General features: G+C 38.8%; 1 protein-coding gene across 1 annotated transcript; it reads right to left on the reverse strand.

The window, feature by feature from the left end:
* Positions 1 to 39: 39 nt before the first annotated feature.
* On the reverse strand, positions 40 to 14,031 carry LOC117029875 (caspase-12). The gene is made up of 12 exons (XM_033119147.1): positions 13,757 to 14,031; positions 12,579 to 12,821; positions 11,129 to 11,185; positions 10,862 to 10,958; positions 10,579 to 10,637; positions 6,995 to 7,089; positions 6,431 to 6,604; positions 5,370 to 5,604; positions 4,823 to 4,969; positions 1,283 to 1,392; positions 778 to 897; positions 40 to 188 (listed from the first exon to the last, which is right to left on the reverse strand). The coding sequence occupies exons 1-11, from the start codon at positions 13,761 to 13,763 to the stop codon at positions 799 to 801; spliced, it is 1,323 nt and encodes a 440-aa protein (XP_032975038.1). The 5' UTR covers positions 13,764 to 14,031; the 3' UTR covers positions 40 to 188; positions 778 to 798.
* Between the last annotated feature and the right edge of the window lie 6,742 nt (positions 14,032 to 20,773).

The following is a 20,773-nucleotide window of genomic DNA, read 5'->3' on the forward strand; positions in this document are numbered from 1 at the left end:
TAAAATGAAAAACAAGCATACTTTTAAAGGAATTTTATTGAACATTAACTCAACAACAGTATGATAGTGATTTTAGCCTGGTGTTTGAGGAAGGTGGTCAGTTAGGAAGTTTGGTACAAAAATAGTCTTGATCAAAAATTGACTTTGTAAAATAATAGATTCATAGAGACCATAATGCCTCCATTTTCCTGGAAAAAGTAGAGAGAAGAAAACATGAGTAACTGAACTATAGGAAGTAAGATAAATAGAACTAAGCTCTACTGTGTGATAAATCTTCAAAAAAGGACTGTGAACCTGTCATGCCCAAAAGCGAATATCTGAACTAGGGCCTCATTGCCTCAGTGTAGATTAGGCAGCAGTCCTAGTCGACACTGTGGTATAGGTAGGCCTCATAACAAACAAAGAAAGGATGTGAGTCAGCAAAATTGACTTCTTGGAGAGGAAGCCAAACACCAGATGTACCGTAACATGTCTGATGTTTTTGTTTTGCACGTGCATCAGAACCATATATTTTTTACTCACTGAGTAGGTTCTTGAGAAAGCAAGGACTGAAGGGTTTTCTAACTGGACTTATCATCTCGTATGCAATCATTATACTATGGCCCAAATCAAATAAAACCAGGGTTTCACCAAGAGCCATTAACAACAAAAGGCAGATAAGATGAGTCTCAGTGACAATGGGGCAGCAGCACTCTGTCATTGTTCTCCGTTCTTTCTAGACTTTATGTACAGACTCTGAGCTAGGAGCACCCAAATCCACTTCTTGGATATATTTACCTGAGATACTTCATATGATTTTTAAATCCCAGGGAAGAGGTAGAAATAACGTGTCATCGATACTCTTTCAATCGTGGGCATCTGGGCCAGTACTTCTGTATTCTCAAATGAATGCTGAACCTAAATTAGTAAAGAAAACCTTTAGAGATTTTCCAAAAAGGAAATTTGGACTTCTCTCTCAGGAATGAGAAAACCTATAGTACATATTAAGGCTGTAGCCAGATAGCATAAACAGAAGAAATGTTTAGCTTTTCCTTGGATATAGTGCAGACACAAAGGAACTAATACCTTCAAAAGCATTCCTTGAATGAGCAAGGCTATCAGAATCAGAGAAACTCACACTGGTTCTATGTATTACTTCAAAAACGTCCTCTTTAAATAAACTTGGAGTACAGGAAGAAGCATCAAGACGAATTAAGAGCTTCAGAATTCCCGAAAACGTTTTGCAAATGGTTCTACAAAGCTTTCTGGGGCATAAAATTAAAAAGGACAAGAAGATCCCTACCTTTCGAAAAATCTCCTCCAAATGATAACACCAAGAATATTCTTTGAAGTGGCTGATAAGTTGGTGAATGAAGAGAGAACCATATCTGTCCGTTCTCCAAGAAATATTATCTGCAAATAAAAAGTATTAAAATATTGGAGGATGTGGCCTTTGTTTAAGTGTGGAAGACTCCTAGAGTGACGGATTTTGGACAAAGTTTGATTTTGGTGCTTTGGAAGAGAGAGGGAAGCCAAATCTGGATAAAACTGGGATCTCATGTTTTTATACAGCCCAGAGGAAACCATAATGGACCCTCAATCATATATATCCCCCTTGACTTTCCTAGTAGCAGGGTCAAACTTATGGCCCTCAGGATGCAAGGTATGGGAAAGAACCTATGTCCTTTCAGCACTTCCTACATAGTAGAAAAAAAGAATCAAGCTCTTGATATTTCTTGCTTCTGGGCCTTCTCTTTATTCGTACTGTTTCTTAGTATAAGTTTTTGCACTTATAGTTTGTTGTGTGAATATCTTGAATTACTACTTCTCTTTTATCATTTCAATGTGATAAAATATCTCCTATCATAAAAAAGCTCATATTCTATTTTCCATTTCTCTACATCTACCTTCCTATTTTCTCCTTCTTTTGTATAGTCAAAGTTCTCAAATATGTCTCTACTCACCATCTGCATTTTCTCTTAACCTGCACGCTCCCATCTAGCTTCTCTGTCCCGTACTGTATTTGTCACCGATGTTCTCCAAGTCATTAAATCTAATGGTAATATATTGGGCCTCACCTTTACTTGATCTCCCATTCACATAAGAAATTATTGGTAACTCCAACAGATTATTTTCTCGGTAACTCTGACAACACTAACTCTTACTTTTCTGATTCTCTGACCGTAGCTTCTGAGTTTAATTTGATGACAGATACTTCTATCTGTGTCTTTGAACTCTAGAGTTCTTCAAGCCTTAGCTGTAGGGGCTCTTCTCACTCTATTCTCTATTCTTGGATAATTTTATCCGTTTTTAGAATATTAAAGAGCATCCTTAGGCAAGCATCCCCCAAAATTCTAACACAGATCTCTCCTATGAAAAATACAGCTATGTAACTCTTTATTCTTCATTTCATCTTGAAATATGTATGCAAAATTTATCTCGAACTTACTGGCAGGATTTCCATTTTAATGAATGCACCATAGTCGTCTACTTAAAACCTATCAGCCCTTCTTCACCTGCCATATTTACTAAACCACAATGTCATCTTGATTTCTATATACTAATTATTTTTTATATCCAACAACTTACCTGATTCCAAGACTATCATTATCACCTATGGCTTAAAAATACTGTAATAGTATTTTAACCTATCTTCCTATATCAACTCTTCCTATATCCATTCCCCACAGAATCCCCAGAGTGATCATTTAAAATTGAAAATATTATTATTTCCTTGCTTGAATTTCAACAAAATTTTGATTACTGTTAGTATAAAGTAATATTAGTAATAAAGTATATTGCCATATATTAAATTCCCTAACATATGAGGCCTCAAATTGTGTGGCTCCTGCATACCCCTCTTGGTAACCCACCCCTGGCTCCATGCTCCAGCCTCACTGACCCTATTTTCCAAGCTCCTTTCTTTCTCAGATACTCCGTGTACATTTATTTTTCTGTCTGTAATGCTCCTCTCTGACCCTTGATGCGGTTAACTCCTTTAACCTTTCACATCTGAGTACTAGTTTTTCTTTAAAGCACTTATCACAGTTGACAATCATTATTTATTTCTGTTATGTTGTGTATATATTTTTCCCCCAATTAATTTCTGCTTCTCTGGCCTGTCCGTACACTCTGTAAGTTTGAGTAACCATGTCTGCTTTATCATATGCCCTGCACTTCGCCCAGTCCTAGAATATAGTATGTACAAGAAATGAATGCAAGAATTTCATATATTAGACTTTATTTTCTCAGCTTAATTAAACATTTATGTGTCAGGCCATATATGACTTTTAAACTACCTGTAATAGCAAAATATAAAAAGCTGTTCTTTGAAATATGTATCCCCCAATATATAAAATAAAGTGAAGTAGAACTCTTCCAGCTGTGCAATGGGAGTTGCCTGCATGCCTTTTTTCCTATTTCGCCAGGCTAGACTCAGAGGGTCCTCTGGTCCATTGCTACTTACATATGGTCAGGGACCAACAGCACTGGCATCATCACCTCGGAGGTTTTCAGAAAGGCAGAATCTCAGGCCCTGCTCCAGACCTACTGAATCAGAAATCTACATTTTAATCAGATTCCCAAGTGATTTCTACGCACATTACGGTTTGTGGTGACGACACTAGAGCACTTAAAACTGACTTACATAAACTCAGATTTTAAAATTGCCCTTGTTATCTAAATGTTTGCTGAAACACTATATTGGACGACTGTTAAATAGATTTCTGACAGGCTAGACCACGAACGATAAGGAATATCTTCTTTTTCTACCTCCCACCGTGATTTTCCTACTAAAGAAGGATTATCAGTCATTGACTGCGTTATCCTGAAGGCAGGCATTTGAATGTTAACTTACTTCCTAAGACTATAAACAAATGTTATGTGGAGCAAGTATTACAGTTTTCCTGGTTGGCTCATTTAATTGTTAGTAGATGATCAGGTGGACTAAACCATGAGAAGATGACACATTTCTGTGCCATGGACATATTTAAACAAAAAAATCCCCCCAAATAAAACCTCTTAACTTTAGTTATAGATACACTACTTTAAGTCTGGATCCTCTCCAAATTCCTGTTTAGTTTTAAAGTTTCCTCCAAAATCAAGACTTAACAAGGTCTGACAACTAAATTTGCGAGCTCATCCTAGAAAAAGTGCTACATACGTCACTGCTGAATATCACTATGGTCACCTTCCAAGTACTCCCCTTGGGAAGCTATGCACCGACTCCAGCACTTAGTCTAACCTCAAAGCAATTTTGGAACTCTTTTTCTGTAATGGCCATCAGAGCTGTCATTATATTACCATTGATGTCCCGAGTGTCATCAAAATGTCTTCCTTTCAACCTTTCTTTTATCTTTGGGTAAAGAAAGAAATCATTGGGAGCCTGACCAGGTGAGTAGGGAGGGTGTTCTAATACAGTTATTTGTTTCCTGGCTAAAAACTCGCTCATAGACAGTGCCGTGTGAGCTGGTGCATTGTTGTGATGCAAGGGCCATGAACTGTTGGCGAAAAGTTCAAGTCATCTAACTTTTTCACACAGCCTTTCAGCACTTTCAAATAGTAAAGTTGATTAACTGTTTGTCCATTTGGTACAAGTTCATAATGAATAATCCCTCTGATATCAAAAAAGTTAGCAACATCGTTGCAACAAGTTCACGAACTTAATTATCAGCCTTCATATAGCTTTCCAGTTATGAAAGTTTCAAAATTTTAAATGTCTTTTCCACCTAAAATATCTCACTAGGGAGGAAATATTCTTCTGTTAGTGATAAGATGTGATGATAGCTAGGTCTGTAATCTAAGAACTAATAGGTTAAGAAATTGTTCTCTCTGAGTCACTTACGTGGAGTTGAAGATTTGAAAGCGATGAAGTCCTTCTCCACATGGGTCTTTGTAACAGCATCACTCCAGATGTAAGACTGAAGGGTACGGTCATATCTACATATAGAGGTTCCTCCTGTGTCGGCCACCCAAGCAGTCCCAGTACCTTCTGGGAGAGACATCCATGTCATATCAAAGGTGTTATATTCAAGCACATACATACACACAAAATCTTTCTTACATTTTTTCTTTACTTCAGTACATTTCAATATGGCATTTATTAAAAATGCAAGTATCTTACTAAGAGAAAAACTATGTCACTGACTGGGAACCATATAGAGCTCACTTAAGTTTAGAGCAAACTTGCTGACAGCCTACTCTCAACTGACCAGGGTATTCCTAATTATTCTAGGCTACTTATCATTTCAGACTTACCATTCCTGGACTGGGCCTAAGAGTAGTACTACAATGTTGTTTCTCTCACCCACCCCTAGAGATATGAAGGCTAGACATCAGGCTAATAGAAAAAGTGCACAGCTACCCCCTGTGTTTCCCCAGCTCAGACTCACTGCCTCTGCAGGCCTGCATGATGATGACTTTGGGTTTGTCTCTCAGACTCTGGCAGTTACGGTTGTTGAAAATTTGGAAGATGGTATCATCGTGAAGAATATCTGGCTCTGTCTTTTGGTGCTTTGTCCCACAGATTCCTTCCAGGGTGCCATGTGACATAAACACCAGGATTGTGCTGTCTGAGGATCGGTGCTCTGGGCGGGCAGCAAACTCCCATAGTACTGCTTCCATTTCCTGAAAGGGACTCCAGAATTATTATCAAGAAACTCTCAATATGTAGTTTGTATTCAAATAGTAGATGGAGTTTACAAAAAGGAGTAGGCATCAAAGAATCAGGCAGTTTAGACTTAAGGAGATGCTGGGAGATGAAGGATAACAAGGGGCAAGTTAGATGACAAGTCTCCAAAAAGAAGGCTTCGCTTTCATCTGTTTTATATGTTGGAGTTCCTGTCAGTTTTCATTGAAAGAGAGAGAGAGAGAGAGAGGAGAGCGAGAGCGAGAGAGAGAGAGAGAGAGTTTCTACTGATAAAAATTATCAACACTTAACAGATACCTTCATCATAGAACAGAAGAAAGTTAGGTTTAAAATATTTTATCTAAGGTCACCCAAGATATTTTTGGCAGGGACAGAATCACAATTGTGTGTGTATGTGTGTGTGTGTGTGTGTGTGTGTGTGTGTGTAACTTTTTTTTACTAGATACATGGTTTTACTTTTAAACACAGTACATTCAAATTATAAAAGTCTCATGAGCTCATTCTGTAAGTATTGGGCAATTTCAGGGACTAGATTTTTCATCGCACCCAGACTATCAAGTAATAGATGTCTTCCAGATTGAGACCTTTAGAAAGATCCAACTTTTTTAGTGAAATTTAGTGACATAGAGCTGCTCTAAATCTTTGATATGTGACTATTCGCTGGAGGAGGCTGAAATCCAGAGGATCCTATTCTGGAGCAAACATAATTCCTGTAACATGCATTTTGTTCTTGCAGCTGCTAAGGAAGAAGTTCAAAACGCTTTAGGAGGGAAGGAAGATTTTCCCACTCTCCTGAGTCATTACCACAGCTGTGAGATCCACTTTTACAACCACTGAGTAGCCCAGCTTTTCAAGCAGGTCTTGCATCCCTGAAAGGTCAACTTCAGAAGCATTTCGGTTAGAAAGGTGTATAAATTCTTTGTTGCAGATGATGAGGGCCAGGCGTGTTCTGCCATTCTGCTCCATCACTGGATATATCTGCAATTAACAGGCACAGAGTGAGTTGCCCAGGCCTCCTCCCTTTTGCCTCCAAAGTCCATACAAAACAGGCCCTTTCAATTACAGAGTGGGTGGTGGGAGAGCTTGGGAATGGAAATATGTCCTCATGAGGAAAGAGATAGGACCACAGACGAGAAACATGTACTAGAAACTTGGCTTTGGCCGTGTGATGGATAAGACTTTAGAGTGTGCTCCAAGATAGGATGGAAGAGACAGAAATGTAATGTAAGTACACCTTAATTAGATAACATCCTATGACATTTGGCGTGATCTTAAGGCATTTATAACAGGAACTAAAATTCCCAGTGAGACCCCAGTGTCTTCTTTGAGTGGGCAAATCGTGTGTCTCCCTATTCCAAAACATACTACCTCGTCTTTCTTTGTTGTCTTCATTCTATGGAAATAATCATAAGAACAAAGCTTCAAATTATGATTGGGTTGGGAATCCTGGATTTCCTGAGGAGCTAAAAGAGAAAACAAAACAAAACAAAACAAAAACTCATTAAATAGTACCATGCAATGCCTTACAATCATGCATCTCTTTTGACTGGGTTCTTATTCTTTGGCAATACTTACTGCCATTCTACCAAAAAGCTAATATAATAAGAAAATTAGGTCATATTTAAAATGACTGAAACAAAAACTTGAGTACTCCCCCTTTTCTTGTTGCTTCTTGCTGACCCCAGTATAAATTTCTGTCTTAGTTAGTGGTCACAATGTTGATTAATCTTTCAAACCCAACACATTAGACTCACACAAACACAGTATCTAAGATTTGGAAGATAGCCTAAGATTCATCTAGCCTAGTCAAGTTCATTATTCAGATATTTGAACTCCAGTTAACAATATCCCTAATTTATTATTATCACTCTCTGAAATATCTCTACTAACAGGTAACTCACAAAATTCTAAAGCATTTTTGAACAGTTCTGAGTATCATAAACTGTGAACCTTCTAAGCTTTGGTACGTATTTCTTGCATTGGTACCATACATAAAAATGTCTAATTCCTTTCCCTGTGAAAGCTCATGAATTCTTCTATGACTTTCATATATCTTCCCATTATTTTATGCAAATGCCCTCATACAAACAATTATTGTATTTTATCTTAATTGTGTTTATTGTACTGTAAGCTTAATTAGGACACAGAAGATGTTTTTAATCTTTATATTTCCAGTATCTAAAATGATACAGAAGGTTATAAGTTTAGAAACTTATGATTGTAAATGAATAGTTATCTTCAACTTGAAAATAGCTACCAAGTGTCCCCTGGTACTGTTTTCCCTAAGGGCAACAAGCCTCTGTCCCTTCTAATATTTTGTATAAGAATAATTTCATCTTTTTAACCAACAAATCCATGTACCACTCTCTCCCCATCTACTCTATTTGCCCTCCCACTACAAAGGAAGACATGTTCTTCCTCCTATCTAAATGTGATACCTCTCCTTATGCTCTGAGTTCCATTCCTTCTTACCCATGAGGCCTCTACTCAGGCATTTTATTCAGCCCTGGCTTCTGTCTTCTACATCATCAATTTCTCCCATTCTTCTTGCTGTGTTATCCCCATTGACATATCAACATGTCTTAATATCAACATAGCTTTCAAAAACACCTTCCCTTGACCCCATGTCCCTTCCAGCTATAGTCCCATTTCTCTGTTCCACTTCTCAGCAAGTTCCTTAAAGGCTTTGTCTATTTTCACTGTTTCTGTTTTTTCAACTCTTATTTTTTTTTCTTATGTGCAATATAAACTAGCTATTACCCTCACCGCTTAAAAGAAGTACTTGTTATCAGGTTTACCACTAACCATTTTTTGCTTTCTTAGCATTTAACATGGCTGAATACATTTTGTTTCTTGAAAAAATGTCCTGTCGGCTTCTGTGATGCGGCATTTTTCAGCCATTCTTTCTAAATTTGTCTCTATTGCTAGTTCTTCCTCTTCTGCCATACCTTCAAAAGTTAGTTGCTCTATATTGGACCCTCTGCTATTCTCTATCAACATCTCTCCCCAGATGGCCTCTTCCAGTACCATCATCTTAAATACTATCTACATGCTGATGAATCCCAGTGTTTATTCCCATCCCTGATTCCTCTGTGAACACCTCACTTGAACATCCACCTGTTTATTCAACATCTACCTTTGGATGCAGCACATGTTTCAAACTAAACATGCACAAAGAAGGACTCCTGATATTTGTCCACTCAAATATGTTTCTCTGGAGTTTTCTCTCAATCACAAGTTGTTTTTTTGTTTGTTTGTTTCCCTCTATCTCAATAATTGGTACCCTTCACACAGTTTCCAAGCCAAAAACCTAGAATCATCTCTGCTTGATCCCTTCATTTCTTTTATCAGCCCACATCCAATTCATCCATAGTTTCTGTTGACTCTACCTCCAAAATAGACCCCAAATTTAACTACTTGTCGTCATCTACATCATTACTACAACTCCAGTCTGAAAGTTATTATCTCTTAACTGAAACATGTAATAGCTTTCTATCTGCCTTTTTGACTCTGTTTATTACTCTGCTTAACAACTTCTTAAAGGTTTTCCATTGCAAACAAACTCCCAATTCTTTCCCACTCTCTAGAAGGCCCCAAATGGTATGGTAGTAATGATCTGACCTTTTTTAGTTCCTCCTATAACTTTGTCCTTAATTTCCTACTCCCTAGACAGACTGGCCTTTCCTATGACTGTGGTATATGACAAGATCTTTCCACACTCAGAGCCCTTGCTCTTGTTTCCCCTTTCCGTGGAATGTTTTTGCTTTAGAGTTTGGCACAACTCCCTCCCTATTGTTTAGGTACAAACTGGAATGTCACCTCAAAAGAGGTCTCATAGCTGTACACCCTGGCTCACGTGCCTCCCCCTACACACCAACAGCAACATCTCTTACTATGGCCTAATCCTCTTTTCTCCTGTATAATTTATACTACTTAATTTTTGCATGTTTATTATATATCTACCCACACTACACTGTAAACTCCATGTAGACATGATCTTTGTATCGCTTACTTCTATAAACAGAGTAATTAGAATGGCATACAGTAGGTTTTCAATTAACATATGAATATATATTCATGTGTGCGTGTGTATATGTATGTATATATACATATATACACACACACGCACACGCACACATGAATGGATTGAGTAAAGATTACCATTTCCTTATTCCTTTGTGCTTTTATCCAGAACTTCTGAAAATATGGTACTCAGAGCAACACTATCCCTACTCCCTTTCTAGACACTATCCTTCTTTAATGTGGCCCAATAATTCATCAGTTTCTTTGGCGAGCACGTAGTATAGTATGTCTGATTCATAGTGTTGTTTTTTTTTAATGTATTTTTCTTAACCACATCTTTATTTTGTTTTGTGTGGTTGGTAGTTGCTTGTGTCTTAGATATTTTCTGAATCCTTTTTTTTTTTCTTTTTAAACTACTTTATTTAAGTGTCATCACAGCAATTTGACCTCAGTTCCTTGGGTTTCTACTGCACCATCAGACACAGAATTTCAGAGTATATCATCTTCTTTTCTATTCAAATTGCTTCAGAGACAGCACTTTTTACACCCAATGTATGACGCTTTCACTGAAAATTTTATATGAACCACAAGTTCTTGTATAATAGTAGACAGTTGTCTCAGGAATTTTTTTTTCTGTATTTATTTGTAATCTGCATAATTGATGTGATTATATATCAAGTGGATATATATATTTTAATCAACACTTGTTTTGGAACATTTCTTTAAAAAAAATTGTTGGAAGATGTTTTTGATTCAATTTAAAAATATGAGCCTTGGAAAGGTTGGGATATATACACGTCAGAGGATATGGTTAGTTAGTCAATGTAGAGCTTTCTTGAGTTTATTCCATTTCTCTTTCCACTACACCGTAGGGTCTTTCTCATATGCCTTAGCTCAAATAATGTCATTTTGTGTCCATGATATTCTACCTGTCAGAGGTAGGACCAATGCCTGGAACAATCCTGCATTGTCCTCAGAGTCATCTTCACTTTCACTTCCCAAGTTTTAGGAGAATTTGAAGAGCAGGGATGTATATGTTAATCTTACGTTTGAGGGACTTTGTTAGGGGCAGAAGGGAGAAATACCCAGATTTCCTGAACCTAAATTCAATGGTTTTTCCTGAACTTCAATTCAGTGGTCTTTGCACTATAACATATGGCCCCTGGAAAGCTGCCACACCCCAAGTGATGTATGAGGTTTCCCATGAGCCACTGGGTTTGATGGCAGTTACCTGATGGAGAGAGAGCCAGCGCCATAGCTGATGCAGCATTTTCCTCATCTATGTTTTCTTCACTTTCATCTTCAGATTCTGAGGTGGAATGAACAAAAAATTAAGGATCAATGTTCTTCTCTGAAGGTTATTTCCTAAGATGAAAATTGACCGAAAACACAGGTTTCCTAGCTCTTTACCAGAATACATTCTGACAACACTAGAAGTCTAAGATTTTCACCTGTGATATGAGATTTGGAGGTAGTTACCTGTTGAAGATGACTCACTGTTGTCAGATTCATCATTCTCACTTTCAGAATGAGAGTCTGAAATACAATGAAAAACACATATAAAAACATTTGTTAGCAGAACCTAGTCTCTAGAACCTACCCACTTCAAACTCTTTCACTTGCACTGGCAAGGAAATGACTATTTCTGCCTGGGGATACTGGATGAAGCATGGTGATTTGACTCATTCTCTGAGCTCCAGGTTTGTGTTAGAGCACTGTAACTTTCTCCAAAGTGAAGGAGGAGGCAGAGTTTCCATGAAACAAAGAAGCACTCATTGGAATTATAACAGCTATACACAATGTCAGAGGGGTAGTAGATGGGAGAGAGGAGTTATAACTTTGTGATTGGTATAAATGTCTAACTATTACATTTTGTTCTACGCCCGAGTTAATCAATTAATCAATTAATCAATTAATTAATTTATTAATTAATTAAAAGAAGAGCTCATTACCTTCCTGCTTATGTAATTCAAGAAATAATCAACTTACTTAATCAAGGCTTTTCTGCAGTAGCATTTTTCATTCTGAGGAGGGAAACTACATCTCTATACAAAAGTTAGATAGTCTTTCAACAACAAAAAAAAGTAATCCTCGGGGGATGTTCCAAAGATTTGGAATATATTCATATACATAGTTTACTCTGGAATAAGAGTCAGCAAACTATGGCCTGCAGGCCCAACTCAGCTGGACACCTGTATTTGTAAATAAAGTTTTATTGGAACATATCCACACTCATTTTGTACATATTATATATTGCTGATTTCATGCTATGACAGCATATTTGAGTCATTGTAACAGAGACCACATGGGCCATAAAACTTAAAATGCTGTCTTCCATTCAGAGAAAAAATGTGCCAACCCATACTCTAGAGAGAAAGATACATTTATGTTCCACTTATCCTCAAATTCACTATGCTCCTTCAACAAAGAGAAATATAGGTTACAAGAGATTTATCCCTTGGGATAAGTCACAGCTAAACAGAAGATGGTGAGTTTTTCTATTGAATATTCTATATCTGTGAATGACTGTAGAGTCCACAGTATTTGGCAAAAGTAGCACAGATGTATTGGGTGGCATTTCTAGGAGTTTGGGATATATTCATGAACAAAGCAGACAAAGATACATGCCTCATGGAGTTTACATTTTAGCAGAGAGAGATATAATGAATATGTAAATGTTATGGAATGATTGAAGGTGACAAATGCTAAAGAAAACAGAAAACGTGTATCAGTGAAAAAAGATTGGGTTACTGGAAAAGGCACTGGAGTAGATCAGGGCATATTACACTATTAAATAAGAAAGTCAGGCAAAGAAGGTACTAGAGATGTAGATAGTTTATTTTTCACTTGCGAACAGAAATAAGAAGACAAAAACTGCATAAGGACAATAGATGAACAAGTTACTAGCCCTCTGGCCCAAGTTACTCACCTAAACTCAGCTGTTGTCTGAAGAGACGTTTCATTAATATTTTGCTTGCCATTTGACTTTTCTCAGCGAGATTCTCAACCAGGTTTTCAGTACCATTCACGATGAGGTTCACTCCGTCCCCTAATCTTTTTAACTCCTCCCCATTTAACACATTCTTTTCCATCAAATCATCAAAAATGCTGTCAACCAGGTTCCTGGCCATGGACTTCACTTTGTTGATAGGATCTTCTTTAGGTCTCTTGTCTGAAAATGATAGGATTTTAGATACCGACAGGACTTTAGATATTTGACTCTAGGCCAGTGAATTTTTAATGTGGGGAAGAATCTCCTGAAAAGCTTGATAAACAGAACTTCCTGCACCGCATTCCCCCAAATTCTGATTTGATAGGGTGGAGTCCATGAATTTTAATTTCTAACAATTCTTGAGATGACGGCAAAGACCACAGGTAGAATAACACTTATCTTGTTTGAACCTGCACCTTTTCATAGACGGGGAAACTGTAGTTCAGAGATGATGTTCAACTTCACTAAAGAGCTTAATGATAGCTGACTCAGTTCAGTCTTTGTCTCACCCATCATCCCCTCACTTCCTGTCCTTTTATCAATACCTAATTTAAAAATACAATATATATTTAATATGTATAGCAGTGAAACATAAACATATTATACGTGTAAAAGACCGCATTTTGTTTCCGTGGGCAGGGCTGGCAGGCAGCTCTCTGTATGCAGAGACTGAAAGCCCAACCTACAGCTGGTTTGCTTGCTGTTGCAAATGAAAGGTCATAGAGAGAGCAGAAATAGGGAGGAAAGGCAAGTTACTCTGCTCAACAGCATGGCATCTCAGTCAAACAAAAGAACACTTATAAAATGGGTGAGAATTCTGAGTCAGTATGAGTCCAAAGAAAAGCCTAAAATCACAGGAAAGTTTTAAGAACATAGGTCCAGATTTTTACATTTTCTTTTTTTTCCAAGAAGCTGTAACACATCAACTAAAATACCTTGTGTGTTAGCATACATATTACTGTGCCCTGAATACCCATCTCCAGAGAAAAATAGTTTTGTCTGGTGAATGCCCCTTTCTTGGCTTCTTCTTCTTTCTTACTCCTCCTCCTGTGCTATAAATCCCACCCCCACCCCCAAATACACTCATAAACTAGGGAAAAACTGGGACCACTCACCAGCCATTGCTGCTCTGACTCCTTGGGCAGGAAATACAGTGAAAACGAAAGCAGATTTCTTTCTTTGCTCTCAGTGGACGGGTGTGTTGATATTGCCTAAGTTGGAAACTGCAGCTTCTCAAACTCGTTCTTTGCCAGGATAGAATTTGACTCCTCCTCTGATGTGTAACTTCTTTCCTTTGGAAATCAGAGAGTAAAACTTATCTTTTCTTTTTGATACAACATTGTTGATTGTTGATACAACAATCAGCAGAATAGCAGAATGAAATACACACACACACACACACACACACACACACACACACAGGAAATGTCTGTTCTGTTTTTAAGTCTATTTTTAACACAGTTAAATCAAGTAGACCCCTATTTGTTGTTGTGACACCGTTAGCCACTAAATGGCAGGGAGGCCTCACTTAACTAACACCTGCTCAACCCTGGCTGAAAGTGAAGTGTTAATGTATTACAGAATGCTTGAGGGGAGTGAGAAACTGACTCAGAACTGCTTAAGTGATAGTAGTACCACTGTTTTAATAACCCAAATGAGCAATCTCTTTTCATTACCTGCTTACTTGTCAATTCTGAGTATTGTTTTCTTACGAATGCATGTGTTTATTTTTTTATTTGCTGAATGCAAAAGGGACTTGTTTATTTAATTTAAAAAATAATAGATTTCCATTAAAATTAACTAATAGAAAAAAATTTTAAATGGAGTAATTTCAAACTACAAAGTAGCCACAATTATATGTTTAGTTTGCATTTTTGTGAATTTTTAGCTATGCTTTTTTTTTTAAAAACAACACAAAATGGGAAGGTTGCTCATTGCCCTCAATTCTATAATCCAGATCTGGGCTACCACCAAATCTGAAGTTTGGAAATAGGCTTCTAAGTGCTCTTTCTGCTTCTCCATTGGCCCTGTCATTGTCGTTCTCATCTTAACCCCATTGGCCAGAGTCATCCTGATAAAATATAACTCTGATAATTTAATTCATTCTTCTGCTCAAAATCTTCCAGTAACTTTCTACCATAGAGTAAAAGACATTACTATAAGGTCTTTCATAGTAATCATACGTTGTATGACCTGCACATTGGTCAGCTCCTTAATCTCATGTCCTAAATTTCCCCTATGCCTTTTGGTCCAAATTCTAGCCACACTAATTTCCTTGCTACTCCTCAAACACACAAAGAACATTCCCATCTCAGGCAATTTCTACTTGTTTTTCCTCTGCCTGGAATGTTCTTCCTTAACATATCTTATGGCTGACTCTCTCTCTTTCTTCAGGCTCCTTCTGCTGATAAATTTGTGTTTGTTTGTTATCTTTCTGTCCCCATTTGACTTCACATTTTTCTGAGGACAAGGACTTTGTATTCTACTTGATGGCCACTGCCTGATGTAGAGTCAGTTTTTAATATTTAAGGTTGCATCAATGAGTGGATCTTTTGTTGATTATGTGCATTGTAAAAAATCTTTTCCCTGGTTTCTGCAACTTGTATTTTTTCCCCACTGCCTATAAATTCACTTTTATTTTTATATATATATTTTTAAGTTTTATTGAGGTAAAAGTCCTATAGAAAACATTGTATTTATTTAATGTATACATTTTGATGAGTTTGGACATATGTATACACTCATGATCTCTGTCATGCAGGGTGTCCTGCGGGGTCTCAGCTCCCGCTCCCCACATAAGAATGCAGGACATGGTGAGGCCAAAAAGGAACACCCACGGAGCCACAGAGAGGGGAGTCATACCACTATATACTCTCTGGCAGCCAGGCGAAACACAGAAAGAAGGATCCACACGATCTGCAATCCCCCATTCACTTTTCCTGTCTGCCAACCAGCCAACCAACCAACACAGTCACGGCAGTTACATCAGCAGCCAATTGGCCAATTGGCTACAGCCAACGGCCAACCACCACCTGAGCTAGCACCCCCAACGCGAGGCTGAGAGCCTGGAAACTGCTCTCTGGGACTTTGTCCCCACACTCCCCCCCTCCAGGATCTTGCCTCACAATCTACGCGACAAGCGTCTTCCATATGGAGCCCTGTGTCAGGAACCCAGCTCACGAGAAAAAGTTTCATCCCAGTTCAAGTAATGTCCCAGAGGGTGTCTCTCAATGTCCACCTCCTTTTTGGGCACAGCCAGACTTCCTGGGCACAGCCAGGGTTCTCAGGGTACCACCAGTCTTTCTGGGAATAGTCAGACTTCCTGGGCACAGCCAGGCTTCCCATAGTCAGACAATCCATCAAATTGTGAATTGAAATCACCGCAGCATGCAAAGGTGGTGTCACCTTATTTAACTCCCTGTAGTCCGCAGTCATTCGCCACGTCCCATCTGGCTTCTTGACAGGCCATATTGGGGAGTTAAAGGGACTGTGCGTTGGCCTCATAATATGTGCCTTCTCCAATTCCAAAATTGTATGACCAACCTCCTTCTGTCCTCCTGGCAGGCAGTACTGTCGCACTGTAACCACACGCCGGGGTTGGTGTGGCAACACTTGAGGAGGGTGGTAAGCATGCCCGTGTGTCACCACTTTAACATCCCAGATCCGGAGATGGAACTCTCCAACCGACGTCTGTAAACTGAGGCCACATAGCACGTGTACTCCTAGAATATATTCCAAAACAGGGGAGACATACACCTTGTAGGTACGGGGGGAAGCCTTCCTACACCCAGTGGTAAGGAAACAACCTTTATAGTCACAGTCTTTCCCTCATAGCCATCAATGCAGATTGCTGGTCTGGGGAACAGTTCTGGGTTCCCATAAACATGACTGCAGTCTGCGCCAGGGTCAACTAGGGCCAAAACCCTCTGCACATTAGAAGGAGACCAATGCATGGACAGGTCCCCGATCGTCCCTTCTGACCACGTACCTTGGCCCCACCCCTAATCAAGCTGAAAGGAGTCGGCCGCAAGTGGCCGCATGAAGTCCTGGAGGGACACGGGTCACGTTTTCTCGGACTTCTCCTTTACATTTTGGCCGGAATTGCTATTCTGGATACAACTGTTTCCAGAGTTCCAACAAGAGTGCATTGGGTTGTCAGTCTATTTTTTCCCGATCAACCCCTGCTGCCACAAGATCATGCCACATCTGTGTGTGTGTTACTCTCTGAGGCCTACAACCTCGCCCCCTTACTTTTGACTTGGGCTTCCAGGTCTTAACTTCTTGGACCTCCTGTCTTACTTAACTTCCTTTCCCACCAGCTTTCAACATCACCTAGGGTAGTCATGGCAATGGGAACTTCATGGATCCGCCACCCCACATAAGGTGTAAGAATGACAACCAAGGATCCAAAAGCACTTGCAGGGGCAGTATTCAAAACCAGATCTCTCATGCTGGTTGTAAAACACTCGTCATCTGGGCCCCGCATATTAGGGTTGAACATAGCATGTTTCATACCCATTTCATGGATGATTTGAGTAAGGTCAGTATCCGATTGCCATTTACTCACAGTGTCTGGCAGCTCGCCAACCTCTCCCCATGCTGTGCATACCGCAGCAGTGAGCTACTCCATTAGAGTGTGGTTGCCCTGGTCTTGGGCCAACCTATGGCAGTTCTGTAACCTTTGTCTCAGGGACTGATGCATTGTCAGGAGGGCTAGCTTTTCCATTTCGCCTGGGGAGCAGAGAATGCTGTCTGCCCCCTCACCCCATAAACGTAGTAGCCAAGCCAAGATTGATTCTCCAGGGCACCTCCCCAGCTCCTGCAACTCAGTGGGAGTGTAAGGGGTGTAGGTTGTGAACTCAGTCACAGCTGGGTTACCGGTAGCAATGCCCCTGGGGCCCAACGGTTGCTCAGGTTTTACCTTTTGCTTCAAGATGGGCCAGACTTGAGGGTTGGGAGCTACATTGTCTCCACTCGCGTTGTTTTCCTCTGCCTCAGAGTCTCCACTGTGGGATTCCTCCTTTAACAGGTGAACCCGAGCTTCCAAGGACTCCCACTGGGACACCAGGTCCAGCACCTGGGTTATTCCAGCAAGCGCTTCCTCCGAGTTATGATGCACTGCTGTGAGAACCTCCTCCAACTGATGGTCCTGAACTTCCAGTGCTTCCCCCTGGGGCTGCTGGTCCTGCACCTGAGCTATTTCATTAAACGCGTCGTCCATGTTATGACACAACACGGTGAGGAACATCCATCCCACACAATTGGCTGTACCTTTTGCCTCCTCCGGCAACCACTCAGCTAGAACTTGCAGGCCCTCTCCACGCTGGCAGGAGAGCCATCCATGTCCTCCCACCCCTCCTTCTGAAAACAGTGACTACCAGGTACCACCCACTGTGTGGGGGCCACATGTCCTCCTGCCCAGAGTCAGACGCCATTTCTAGCTGGCCGGAATCCTGCTCACTGTGCCAGGCACCTGATTCGGTGGACGCCTCAGTGCAAGATGTCCACAACCCTTGGAGCCTACAGCAGCAGTAGATTACCAAAAGGAAGGCAAAGCCTTCTATAGCCAAGAGAGTGTTGTGCCATCTGGAGCCTGAGTTTCCCAGGCAGACCATCCTTCCTATTCCCAGAGCAGCTCCTCACAGGCCTTCTGAAACTGAGCTTTCATACTTATAAACTGCTCTATTACCTTATGGAGATTTTCGGCCGATACAAAACCCTGCTCACTGTGCCATGTATCATGCAGGGTGTCATGTGGAGTGTCAGCTCCCTCTCCCTACATGCGAACGCAGGACATGGTGAGGCCAAAAAGGAAAATCAGTGGAGCCATAGATAGGAGAGTCATACCACTATATTCTCTCTGGCAGCCCGGCGAGACACATGAAGTAGGATCCACATGATCTGGAAGCCGCTGTTCACTTTTCCTGCCTGTCAGCCAGCCAACCAACCAGTGCAGTCACAGCAGTTACATCAGCAGCCAATTGGCCAGCTGGCTGCAGCCAATGGCCATTCACCACCTGAGCCAGCACCCCACCACGCAAGGCTGAGAGCCTGGAAACTGCCCTCTGGGACTCTGTCCCCACAATCTCATAACCACAATCAAGGTCTACATGGTATATGGCACTCAAATTCTGTTAAATTTATTAATATTTTTTCTATGAAATATGCTTTCTGAATAGTGTTGAAAAATCCCCCAATCTGAATCTCATAAAGATATTTTCCTATGTTTTTTTCCTCCTAATAACTTCACTACATCTGGTATATTCTTTTGTGTATGGCTTGAGGTAGAAAAGTGTGTGTGTGTGTGTTAGAAAAAGTGTGTGTGTTTTTTAAAATAATTTCTTGAATCACTTATTATTTTACCTCTGCAACTTGCCATATTCTATATTGTTCATTTCTAGCTTTTGTATGCTTTTCTGTGTGTCTATTTGTCTACCTATGTATCAACTGATAGAGCTTTATTTTATGTCAGGATTTCATGAGATGTATTTAGGCAATCTCCCAATCCCTTTTAATTTTTTTTTCTTAGCTATTTTTACTACTTTATCTTCCAAACAAAGAGTATAAACAACCTGTCAACTTCAAGAAAATACCCTGTTAGGTTTTCTTTGGTATTCTGCTGTGTTTATAGATTAATTTGCATAGAAAATTAAAATCTTTACATTTATTTGTCTTCTCATCAATGATGGTGGCATATCCCTCATGCTACTTAAATCTTCTATGTCACTCATTAATTACTAAAAAAAAGTTTTCCGTGTATATACTGCAAATATTTGTTTAGAATTTTCTTTAAATATCTTATATCTGTTGCTATGCCAAGAGAGGATTAATAAAGCAAAAACATTTCCTACTTGGTTGTCTTTTGAATAGAAAATTCTATTAAATTTTGTATATTTATCTGAATTCTTGCAAATGTGGGGATTTTATTATTAATTCTAAGAGATTTTCAATGAGTAAAATCATATTTTCCAGGATAAGTGATAATTTTGTTTCTCATGCTTCAAACTTTTTTACTTTTTGTTTCATTTTGATAGAAATATGTTTGACTAGTATTTTATTTGAAGATAACACTTTAATATTTCTGCATAAAAAAGCTATAGATTTTCTCATATTAAGTGTTTTTACTCTATTTCTATTTTGCTGGTAGACTTTTATTAGATACACGTTGTTGGATTTAGTAATTGTTTTTCTTTCTGTTTTTTTCTAATCACAAATGAATTCTGATAATTATTAAATGCCTTTCTAAACCTCTTTAAAATATCACAGTTTCTTCTTTAATCTCTTATTTTGAGAAATGCTACCATAAATATTTCTATTATTAAAACTCTGACTGCATTCCCAGAGTAAATATCAGCTGGCTGAAAAATATTAATATTATATCATATGTGGTTAGATTTGCTTTGCTAACATCTTATTTAGAATGTTTATATCAATGTTTCTGAGAAATCAGTCTGTATTTTTCTAACTTTGCCTCTACTCTAGTTTTGTATCAGTTTTGTGTAGCCTCATGAAAGAATTTTAGGAGTTTGTTTCTCTTATTATCTGAAAGAGTTTAAATAAAGTTAAACTCATCAATTTCATAAAAGTTTTGTAAGACATCTCTTTGCAACCATTTGTGTCTATTGACTGTTTTGCAGGTAGGTATGATAAAGAAAATTAATCTGTTTAATGCTTATTAATACACTTAGCTTTTTATTTCTTCGTGTATTAATTTTGTTATTTTACTTTTCTAGAATTCCATCTATTTCATGTATGATAGTCTATCTTTCTTTTTTCTGTATTTATATTTATTTGTATTTATGGTACCTTTTTATCTTCAGTATTGTCTTTGTGCTCATTCTAATTTTTCATACTCATTTTATTAAATACCTGCCATTTAATGAGTCTTTTTTTTTTGGTGCCAATTTTAAATAATTTCATTTAAGACATTGTACTGTGCACTTAACAATATAGTGCTTATAAAGTGCATTGTTATTTCCTTTCCCTGTGCACATATTCCATATTCAAGTATCCAGAATGCCCAGATCTTTACTATTTAGCAACTCAACTTTAAAACTGCCATGGAATTACTACAAATTTGGGTTCTTCCACATTTTGTGTGGAAGAAGGCTAAATTTCTACTCAAGTTTGGC

Source organism: Rhinolophus ferrumequinum, chromosome 11, assembly GCF_004115265.2.
Source record: "Rhinolophus ferrumequinum isolate MPI-CBG mRhiFer1 chromosome 11, mRhiFer1_v1.p, whole genome shotgun sequence".
NCBI lineage: Eukaryota > Metazoa > Chordata > Mammalia > Chiroptera > Rhinolophidae > Rhinolophus > Rhinolophus ferrumequinum.